The following is a 12,436-nucleotide window of genomic DNA, read 5'->3' on the forward strand; positions in this document are numbered from 1 at the left end:
TTGGAACCAATATACTTTCAAAAATACCCACTTTTGCTTTCCGAGATAATGTTCTCGACTTCCACACATTCTTCAAAGCTCCCCAGAATTTTCGCCCCCTCTCCCACCTATGATTCACTTTTCGCTTCCATGGTTCCATCCGCTTCGAAATCCACTCCCAGATATCTAAAACACTTTACTTCCTTCAGGTTTTCTCCATTCAAACTTATATATATATATACCTCCAACAGCCTTTAGTACATATTTCATCAAGTAATATAATGTTGTGATGTTTTGTTTGCGTCTGTGCGCAAAGAGTGATAGGTAATTGTGTAATGAGTACACGGTGTGCTGTTTATAGTAGGTGTATCGTGAGTATGAAGGATCTTGGAATATACTGAAACGGTGTTGTATGTTTTTGTGATGGATGATGTCCTGAGTGTAAGTGGAAACTTATTACTTGTGTTTGTTTGGGGAGTGTGGTTTCTAATGGGTGTATATTTTTTGGACTTAAGTTTAAGACTGAGCTGGGAGGTTGGTTGTTAGTGCTTGTCTGGTTATTTCAGTGAGTATATGTTTTGCCAGTGGTATTTCTGCTGGGGTTGGGGGTATTTGCGAGTTAAGTTTACTGAGGTGTAAGGTAGGAGTAAGCTTTTTGTTTCCGCTTGGAGGTTGGTGGTTAGTTATAGAGTTGTTAGGGTGGGAGGGTCTATTGATGTTGTACTAGGGTCGAACACGTTAAAATGGGGCTGTATTGGGAGGATCTTTGCTTCATTATGAGGACGTTATGTGTTTGTGGTTGTTAAGCAGCCAGTGATTGTTCTAAGTGCACTGTTTTGTGTTTTTGCAGTTTAGTTATATTAAGAGTTGAGAGGATGGAGGCGTAGAGTAGAGCGGGAGGACTATTTGTAGATGTCGAGAGATTCCTTTTTGTGTGCAAATCTGGTGCCAGCTAGTGTTCCGAGGGCTTTTAGTTTGTGTGTTGCTTTAGTGTGGATCTTTTTTGTTTTTTTGTATGTTTGGGGAGTGATTATCATGCGCCTGTCGTTTTCAATACCTTAAAAGGTTGGTGTTTTTGTTCAGTGGCAGTGATTTACCTATTCAAGGAGAATGATGGATGTGAGTTGGATTTGTATCTGTCTAGGGTTAAAAGAGCGATGGACGACTATTATGGCGATGCAGAATTTTTTTTTTTTTGGGGTGAGCCATTGTTCCAACTATGTAAGGTAGCGCTGCATGTCTGATGTTGTTAATGCGGTGTCAATGTTATGTCATTGTGAGGTCGTCTGCACATGAAAAGATCTTTATATTGTTGTTTGTTGAAGGTAATGGTAAAACTATTGTAAAAATAATTATAATGTTTTATATAGTGAACTAAAGCTCTTAGTCAAATCTCACCACTTATACAGAGGGAGAAGAAGTACCAGGAGATGAAGATGAAACGTAGGCACCAGCGGTGGGAGGTGATGAGGTTACCCTGAACCATCAGGTTCCTGTACATGTTGAAGCTGAAGCTTTGTAGGGAATAGTGGACACTGTCTTCCTCGTCCAGGTACACCACCAGCAGGCGAGTCACCATGTAAAGAAGCGGACCCACCAGCACAGTCACCAGGCAGATACACAGCCACACCTGCCAGGGTAAAGGGTACACAGTCACCAGGCAGATACACAGCCACACCTGCCAGTGTAAAGGGGACACAGTCACCAGGCAGGTACACAGCCACACCTGCGAGGGTAAATGGTACACAATCATACCAATTGTGGTAAGTAGTGACAGTATGATAAGTCAACATGATGAGGCAAATGCTTATTATAACAGGTAATGTAACGGGCCCGTCAACAGGATGAGGCAAATGCTTGTTATAACAGGTAATGTAACGGGCCCGTCAACAGGATGAGGCAAATGCTTATTATAACAGGTAATGTAACGGGCCCGTCAACAGGATGAGGCAAATGCTTATTATAACAGGTAATGTAACGGGCCCGTCAACAGGATGAGGCAAATGCTTATTATAACAGGTAATGTAACGGGCCCGTCAACAGGATGAGGCAAATGCTTATTATAACAGGTAATGTAACGGGCCCGTCAACATGATGAGGCAAATGCTTGTTATAACAGGTAATGTAACGGGCCCGTCAACAGGATGAGGCAAATGCTTGTTATAACAGGTAATGTAACGGGCCCGTTGGTCCCGTGACGAACAAGTTGTTGTCACACGAGACGGAGAAAATGTTGTCTAAAGTTACAGGAGCTACAGCAGCACCAGCACCACTAGCATCCTCACTAGCAGGACAGCCAACTAGTCATGCTTACTGAAGAGAAAGTTAAACAAAATGTAACAGAAAGTACAGCAGCCCCACGAGCGGTGTCACCAAGTAGATAATCAGGTGCGCGTGCTGGAGGAACTGGTAAACATATCAGGCAAAGCAATGTAAACAAAATATCTGATCAGAGGATATTTTTTCGGGGCCTTTGTTAGAGAGACTCTGGAATTCATAACTTTATGCGGATTAGTGGAAAAGCAAATAGGTGACCAAAACATAAAATGTCTGTGAACTTTATGAACACGTCAGGGTAAGTGAAGTCAGTAGAGGACATGAGATGAAGTACCCGTCAACCTTAATGGATTTCTACCGAAATGAGAGCATATTGTAGAATCAGTTAGATCATTCAATCTTGATATATAACTATCATCAGTTCATAATCACAACTGCATTGGCCTTATTTGCTTTAATTGTATGCAATTTGTAATCTTCAAGTTGTGAATTGCACTAAGAAGTCTCGTAGAACAGTTTGGAGCGGCTGTCTGTGGCATAGCTTCATACACCATAACTTTACAAGTGTTTCTTTTACTGGATAACATGATGTATTTCTTTAAAGTACAGAGAGTTCTTACAGCAGTAACACTGTCACCTTGCTCGTTGGAGCACACAACACTCATGCCACAACCTAGGTAACAGAAGTATCCTTGTCAAGTTGTTCATCAGAAAGTTTCCTTACAAAGATCGTCCTTGCTTCTTCAGTTCATCCACTATTTTCCCTAAGCTGTGGCCAATACCAGATTTAGACTTCAAAGAAAGGAACTTCATCAAATGGCGAAACACGCCAGAGAATCGTAACTTGGGTAAGGAACAAGAGGAGAGAACGAAGGGCAGAGGGTGAACAAAAGATGGAAGACATTAGGGAGAAGTGAAGGGGAATGGGATGTACATCAGCATGTGTTAAGTGCCTACCATTTCTCACGGCTCTGAATTACAAAGTCTGTTACATCAGGAATCTTAGAGAGGAACATATCTCACAAAAATTAGGTAAACACACAATACAGTTGTTTTGAACATCGAAGAATCGACTAATTAAAACAGGTAACTACAGTGGATTATATTACAAAACTCAGAAGCGTAAAGAATTAACTTTATCAGAAAGGAATTCATGTAATACTTTTTTCTCTAATATAAATTGATTCATATGACAGCTAACACGCAGAACTAGTTACTTATAGCTGCAGCTACATACGTTAAGTGTGAAGGGAGACAAGATAGCGAAGGATCGGTTCTTCTCCTTGGGTGCGGGGGACACCAGCGTCGTGGATTCCAAATAGTAAGGCATCGTGAAGTCCACCACAGTCTCACGGGTTTCTGAGAAGATTATCAACAATGCAGAATATCAGAACAGGGAGGGAGTGACCCACATAGTCAAATGATTATCATTCGATTATTCTCCTCAGATGATTAATGAAATAAAGCAAACTCTGTAAGTGATCATATGATTATCTCTCTTCGTTGATTTGAGATAGTTAACTGCAATATCTTTTGGGGCCGCAAAGAAATGAGTAATGGGACCGAACAGTTAAAATCAAGGGAGATCAATTATCAGATCTACTGAGATACTGTGACACTGACGGTAAAGGCAGAGAAATGGGCAAAAAATGAGTTACGAGCAACTTAAAGGACAATCCTCCTGTTCATGTAAAGTATTTTCATTATAGTCAGCTTGAGAGAAGTAGCATAATGTTAGAATCAAAATGAATTTACAAATACTTGATATATTGTACACTGAATCACACAATCAGTTGCTAGTTCGTCAAACCTTTATTAGTCAGGAATCCAGTTGGCATGAATCCATTACTAGTTCCTCCTTCCTTGGCCACAGCATCCTGAACGGCGCAGGGACATAGTTCAATAGTTTAACAACTCATCCCCACTAATATCCTCTTTTTAATTTCCACATTACTGGCATACCCTTCACACTCAAGTGTATGAAAGTGTAGCATAATGTTTTCCCGGAAGTATATCACCCAAGCAGTCAATAATTTCCGTCTTACCAGAGAAATATAAGAATCATTGCCGATTACGTATGACGGTTAGTGACTGTGCGTCAAACAACATCCTCACTTTTTCTACAGACTGGGAATGGACAGAAAGATAGAAATTCCTTTTTATGACAGAGTAGACATTAAAACTTTATGTACATCTCAATAAGAATGTCATGTATATTTCGATGTATACCTTTTCCGTAAGATAGCATGCTGAAGGGTAAGAACATAACTGAGTATTTTCTTAAGTACATTGAAAGGAGGAGCAAGAAAAAAATTTCTGAAGAGTTCGGGCAATTTCATCTCTATGGTATTAATGATGAACTATAGAATATGTTTAGTGAATTGGAGGCTAATCAGAAATGGGAATTGCTTAAGTTGGTCACCCTTTCCTTAGTCATTAAAAACAACGTACTTGTTATGGTGAGTTCGCATATTGCAGCGTGAGCCTCATGCCTGGCCACCTGCCCCACCAGGCCCGTGATGGTGTTGTCTGGCTGAGGTCCGCCCCACTTGCCGTCCGGGGAACTCACAAGCTTGTACCTGCCGGGATACACCTTACATACGTCACACACACAGTAGACACACTTCTGGTAAAACCTGACTCTCGTATGACAGTATTACATTGTTAAGTTGTTGTGATCTGTACTGTGGTGAGCGTTACCGACTATGACGAATGCACCAACTGTTACAGTTATCTTTACCAATGATTATCCAAGGTACATTATATTCTTTTGAAAAGTCTGATTGTCGTATGTTAGAATGTGATTTTTCTATTTGATGGTGAATGAATTAATGATAGTTTTTTTTATCATTATTACAATTCATGGGAGACCAAGAAACATGTAAGATATGATAAAAACTAATAGGAAGTACTTATATAAAAAAGCAGAAAAATATTGGAATGTTATGTTTTTCTGTCTGTCTGCCTGTTTGTCTCTGAGATGGTTTTGGTAGGATGTTGTACAACGCTTGTCTGGTAAATGTATTATGATGTCTGTACACATCTTGGTGATTTCAGAGAATTATGTTATAAACTGAGGCCAGTACATTTCGGATAAGACTTGCCAGGTAAAATGAATTGAGGGAGATCATTGTATTAGGAGTATATTATGTTATATTTGTGTTCAGAGAACACATGTTTATTGTTGTTGATGTTAATATATTTTTGTAATTCTTACAGTCCTGTGTTTGGTATGTAACCAGTGTTGGATGGAAAATGATATATATATATATATATATATATATATATATATATATATATATATATATATATATATATATATATATATATATATATATATATATATATATATATATATATTTTTTTTTTTTTTATACCTCGTCGCTGTCTCCCGCGTTTGCGAGGTAGCGCAAGGAAACAGACGAAAGAAATGGCCCAACCCCCCCCATACACATGTACATACACACGTCCACACACGCAAATATACATACCTACACAGCTTTCCATGGTTTACCCCGGACGCTTCACATGCCTTGATTCAATCCACTGACAGTACGTCAACCCCTGTATACCACATCGCTCCAATTCACTCTATTCCTTGCCCTCCTTTCACCCTCCTGCATGTTCAGGCCCCGATCACACAAAATCCTTTTCACTCCATCTTTCCACCTCCAATTTGGTCTCCCTCTTCTCCTTGCTCCCTCCACCTCCGACACATATATCCTCTTGGTCAATCTTTCCTCACTCATTCTCTCCATGTGCCGAAACCACTTCAAAACACCCTCTTCTGCTGTCTCAACCAAGCTCTTTTTATTTCCACACATCTCTCTTACCCTTACGTTACTTACTCGATCAAACCACCTCACACCACACATTGTCCTCAAACATCTCATTTCCAGCACATCCATCCTCCTGCGCACAACTCTATCCATAGCCCACGCCTCGCAACCATACAACATTGTTGGAACCACTATTCCTTCAAACATACCCATTTTTGCTTTCCGGGATAATGTTCTCGACTTCCACACATTTTTCAAGGCTCCCAAAATTTTCGCCCCCTCCCCCACCCTATGATCCACTTCCGCTTCCATGGTTCCATCCGCTGACAGATCCACTCCCAGATATCTAAAACACTTCACTTCCTCCAGTTTTTCTCCATTCAAACTCACCTCCCAATTGACTTGACCCTCAACCCTACTGTACCTAATAACCTTGCTCTTATTCACATTTACTCTTAACTTTCTTCTTCCACACACTTTACCAAACTCCGTCACCAGCTTCTGCAGTTTCTCACATGAATCCGCCACCAGCGCTCTATCATCAGCGAACAACAACTGACTCACTTCCCAAGCTCTCTCATCCCCAACAGACTTCATACTTGCCCCTCTTTCCAAGACTCTTGCATTTACCTCCCCAACAACCCCATCCATAAACAAATTAAACAACCATGGAGACATCACACACCCCTGCCGCAAACCTACATTCACTGAGAACCAATCACTTTCCTCTCTTCCTACACGTACACATGCCTTACATCCTCGATAAAAACTTTTCACTGCTTCTAACAACTTGCCTCCCACACCATATATTCTTAATACCTTCCACAGAGCATCTCTATCAACTCTATCATATGCCTTCTCCAGATCCATAAATGCTACATACAAATCCATTTGCTTTTCTAAGTATTTCTCACATACATTCTTCAAAGCAAACACCTGATCCACACATCCTCTACCACTTCTGAAACCACACTGCTCTTCCCCAATCTGATGCTCTGTACATGCCTTCACCCTCTCAATCAATACCCTCCCATATAATTTACCAGGAATACTCAACAAACTTATACCTCTGTAATTTGAGCACTCACTCTTATCCCCTTTGCCTTTGTACAATGGCACTATGCACGCATTCCGCCAATCCTCAGGCACCTCACCATGAGTCATACATACATTAAATAACCTTACCAACCAGTCAACAATACAGTCACCCCCTTTTTTTTTTATAAATTCCACTGCAATACCATCCAAACCTGCTGCCTTGCCGGCTTTCATCTTCCGCAAAGCTTTTACTACCTCTTCTCTGTTTACCAAATCATTTTCCCTAACCCTCTCACTTTGCACACCACCTCGACCCAAACACCCTATATCTGCCACTCTGTCATCAGACACATTCAACAAACCTTCAAAATACTCATATATATATATATATATATATATATATATATATATATATATATATATATATATATATATATATAGAGAGAGAGAGAGAGAGAGAGAGAGAGAGAGAGAGTATTCTTTCGTCTGTTTCCTTGCGCTGCCTCGCTGGCGCGGGAGACAGCGACAAAGTTAAGAGTAAATGTGAATAAGAGCAAGGTTATTAGGTACAGTAGGGTTGAGGGTCAAGTCAATTGGGAGGTAAGTTTGAATGGAGAAAAACTGGAGGAAGTAAAGTGTTTTAGATATCTGGGAGTGGATCTGGCAGCGGATGGAACCATGGAAGCGGAAGTGGATCATAGGGTGGGGGAGGGGGAGAAAATCCTGGGAGCCTTGAAGAATGTGTGGAAGTCGAGAACATTATCTCGGAGAGCAAAAATGGGTATGTTTGAAGGAATAGTGGTTCCAACAGTGTTGTTTGGTTGCGAGGCGTGGGCTATGGATAAAGTTGTGCGCAGGAGGATGGATGTGCTGGAAGTGAGATGTTTGAGGACAATGTGTGGTGTGAGGTGGTTTGATCGAGTAAGTAACGTAAGGGTAAGAGTGATGTGTGGAAATAAAAAGAACGTGGTTGAGAGAGCAGAAGAGGGTGTTTTGAAATGGTTTGGTCACATGGAGAGAATGAGTGAGGAAAGATTGACCAAGAGGATATATGTGTCGGAGGTGTAGGGAACGAGGAGAAGTGGGAGACCAAATTGGAGGTGAAAAGATGGAGTGAAAAAGATTTTGTGTGATCGGGGCCTCAACATGCAGGAGGGTGAAAGGAGGGCAAGGAATAGAGTGAATTGGAGCGATGTGGTATACCGGGGTTGACGTGCTGTCAGTGGATTGAATCAGGGCATGTGAAGCGTCTGGGGTAAACCTTGGAAAGCTGTGTAGGTATGTATATTTGCGTGTGTGGACGTATGTATATACATGTGTACGGGGGTGGGTTGGGCCATTTATTTCGTCTGTTTCCTTGCGCTACCTCGCAAACGCGGGAGACAGCGACAAAGCAAAAAAAAAAAAAAAAAAAAATATATATATATATATCCCTGGGGATAGGGGACAAAGAATACTTCCCACGTATTCCCTGCGTGTCGTAAAAGGCGACTAAAAGGGGAGGGAGCGGGGGGCTGGAAATCCTCCCCTCTCGTTTTTTTTTTTATTTTCCAAAAGAAGGAACAGAGAATTGGGCCAGGTGAGGGTATTCCCTCAAAGGCCCAGTCCTCTGTTCTTAACGCTACCTCGCTAATGCGGGAAATGGCGAACAGTTTGAAAGAAAGACAGAAATATATATATATATATATATATATATATATATATATATATATATATATATATATATATATATATATATATATATATATATATATATACATACATATATATATATATATATATATATATATATATATATATATATATATATATATATATATATATATATATAGATAGATTGATAGATAGATAGATAGATAGATAGATAGATGGATAGATAGATACCTACATACATAGATGGAAAGATAGATAGATATATATCTTTTTTTAATTATCATGCTTTGTCGATCATTCCCGCGTTAGCAAGGTAGCACAAGTAAACGGACGAAAGAACGGGCTAACCCACCCACATACACCTGCATATACATACACGTAAACACAAGCTCATATTTATACCTATACATTTCAATGTATACATACATATATACATACACAGACATATACATATATACATATGTACATGATTCATACTTGCTGCCTTTATTCACTCCCGTCGCCACCCCGCCACGCCACTCGTGATATGACAACCCCTCCCCCCACAAGTGCGCAATGTAGCGTTAGGAAAAGAAAAAAGCCACATTCGTTCACACTCAGTCTCTAGCTGTCATGTAATAATGCACCGAAGCCACAGCTCCCTTTCCACATCCAGGCCCAACCAGACTTTCCATGGTTTACCCCAGACGCTTCATATGCCCTTGTTCAATCCGATGATAACACGTCGACCGCGGTATACCACACCGATCTAATTCACTCTATTCCTTGCACGCCTTTCAACCTCCTGCATGGTCAGGCCACGATCGCTCAAAATCTTTTTTACTCAATCCTTCCACCTCCAACTCGGTCTCCCACTTCTCCTCGTTACCTCCACCTCTGACACATATATCCTCTTTGACAATCTTTCCTCACTCATTCTCTTCATGTGAACAAACCATTTGAAACACCCTCTTCTGCTCTCTCAACCACACTCTTTTTATTACCACACTTTTCTCTTACCCTTTCATTTCTTACTCGATCGAACCATCTCACACCACACATTGTCCTCAAACATCTCATTTCCAACACATCAATCCTCCTTCGCACAACCCTATCTATAGCCCACTCCTCATAACCATATAACATTGTTGGAGCCATTATTCCTTCAAGCTTCCCCTTTTTTGCTTTCCGAGATAATGCTCTCGCCTTCTACACATTTTTCAACGCTCCCAACACTTTTGCCCACTACCCACCCTGTGAGTCACTTCCTCTTCCATAGTTCCATCCGCTGCTAAATCCACTCCCAGATATCTAAAACATTTCACTTCCTCCAGTTTTTCTCCTTTCAAACTTACCTCCCAATTGATTTGTCCTTCAACCCTACTGTACCTAATAACTTTGCTCTTATTCACATATACTCTCAGCTTTCTTCTTTCACACACTTTACCAAACTCAGTCACCAGCTTCTGCAGTTTCTCACCAGAATCAACCACCAGCGTTGTATCATCAGCGAACAACAACTGACTTAATTCCCAAGCCCTCTCATCCACAATTGACTGCATACTTGCCCCTCTCCCCAAAACTCTTCCATTCACCCCCTAACAACCCCATCCATAAACTGATTAAATAACCATGGAGACATCACGCACCCCTGCCGAAAACCGACATTCAATGAGAACCAATCACTTTCCTCTCTTCCTTCTCGTACACATTCCTCACATCCTTAATAAAAAAGTTTCACTGCATCTAGCAACTTGCTTCCCACACCATATATTCTAAATACTTTCCACAGATTATCGCTATCAACTCTATCATATGCCTTCTCCAGATCCATAAATGCTACATACAAATCCTTGTATTTTTCAAAGTATTTCTCACATACATTCTTCAAAGTAAATACCTGATCCACACATCCTCTACCACTTATGAACCCACACTGCTCATCCCAATCTGATGCTCTGTACATGCCTTCACCCTCTCAATCAATACCCTCCCATTCAATTTCCCAGGAATACTCAACAAACTTATATCTCTGTAATTTGAACACTCACCTTTGCCTTTATACAATGGCACTATGCATGCATTCCGCCAATCCTCAGGTACCTCACCATGAGCCATACATACATTAGATATCCTTACCAACCAGTCAACAACACAGTCATCCCCTATTCTAATAAATTCCACTGCAATACCATCCAAACCCGCGCCTTGCTGGCTTTCATCTTCCGCAAAGCTTTCATTACCTCTCCTCTGTTTACCAAACAATTCTCAATAACTCTCTCACTTCGCACACGACCTCGACCAAAACACCCTATATCTGCCACTCTATCATCTAACACATATAACAATCCTTCAAAATACTCACTATATCTCCTTCTCAAATCACCACTACTTGTTATGACCTCCCCATTAGCCCCCTTCACCGATGTTCCCATTTGTTCTATTGTCTTACTCATTTTATTTACCTCCTTCCAAAACATCTTTTAATTTTCCCTAAAATCTAATGATACTCTCTCACCCCTACTCTCAATTCCCCTCTTTATCACCTCTTGCACCTTTCTCTTGACCTTCTGCTTCTATCTTATATACATCTCCCAGTCATTTGCACTATTTCCCTGCAAAAATCGTCCAAATGCCTCTCTCTTGTCTTTCACTAATATTCTTTCTTCTTCATCCCACCATTCACTACCCTTTCTAATCTGCCCACCTCACACACTTCTCATGCTACAAGCATCTTTTACGCAAGCCATTACTGCTTCCCTAAATACATCACATTCCTCCCCCATTCTTCTTACGTCCTCTCCTCTCACCTTTTTCCATTCTGCATTCAGTCTCTCCTGGTACTTCCTCACACAGGTCTCCTTCCCAAGATCACATACTTTCACCACTCTCTTCACCTCAACATTCTCTCTTCTTTTCTGAAAACCTCTACAAATATTCACCTTCGCCTCCACAGGATAATGAACAGACATCCCTCCATTTGCACCTCTCAACACATAAGCATCCAAAAGTCTCTCTTTCGCTCGCCTGTCAATTAACACGTAATCCAGTACCGCTCTCTGGCCATTTCTCCTACTTACATACGTATACTTATGTATATCTCTCTTTTTGAACCAGGCATTCCCAATCACCAGTACTATTTCAGCAAAAATCTACAAGCTCTTCACCATTTCCATCTACAACACTGACGACACCATGTACACCAATTATTCTCTCAACTGCCACATTACTCACCTTTACATTCAAATCTCCCATCACTATAACCTGGTCTCCTACATCAAAACTGCTAACACACTTACTCAGCTGTTCCCAAAGCACTTGCCTCTCATGATCTTTCTTCTCATGCCCAGGTGCATAAGCTCCAATGATCACTCATCTCTCTCCATCCACTTTCAGTTTACCCAAATCAATCTAGAGTTTACTGTCTTACACTCTATCACATACTCCCACAACTCCTGTTTCAGGAGTAGTGCTACTCCTTCCCTTGCTCTTATCCTCTCACTAACCCCTGACTCTACTCCCAAAACATTCCCAAACCACTCTTCCCCTTTACCAGTGAGCTTCTTTTCACTCAGGGTCAAAACATCCAGGTTCATTTCCTCAAACATACGACCTATCTTTCCTTTTCTCCTGTCTTCGTTACATCCACATATAACAATCTGAGCCTTCGAGGAGGATGAGCACTCCCCCCGTGACTCATTCTTCTGTTTCCCCTTTTAGAAAGTGAAAAT

The 12,436-nt window shown here is 40.9% G+C and overlaps 1 protein-coding gene across 1 annotated transcript in view; it reads right to left on the reverse strand.

The window, feature by feature from the left end:
• Positions 1 to 1,366: 1,366 nt before the first annotated feature.
• LOC139753534 (glutamate receptor ionotropic, delta-2-like) overlaps positions 1,367 to 12,436 on the reverse strand; it is a 33,257-nt gene continuing 22,187 nt past the window's right edge. The window contains exons 2-4 of the mRNA XM_071670182.1: positions 4,708 to 4,835; positions 3,494 to 3,615; positions 1,367 to 1,609 (exon numbers count right to left, since the gene is read on the reverse strand). Of these exons, the coding sequence (XP_071526283.1) occupies positions 1,367 to 1,609; positions 3,494 to 3,615; positions 4,708 to 4,835 (493 nt within the window). The remainder of the gene's footprint in view (positions 1,610 to 3,493; positions 3,616 to 4,707; positions 4,836 to 12,436) is intronic.

This window comes from Panulirus ornatus, chromosome 14, assembly GCF_036320965.1.
Source record: "Panulirus ornatus isolate Po-2019 chromosome 14, ASM3632096v1, whole genome shotgun sequence".
NCBI lineage: Eukaryota > Metazoa > Arthropoda > Malacostraca > Decapoda > Palinuridae > Panulirus > Panulirus ornatus.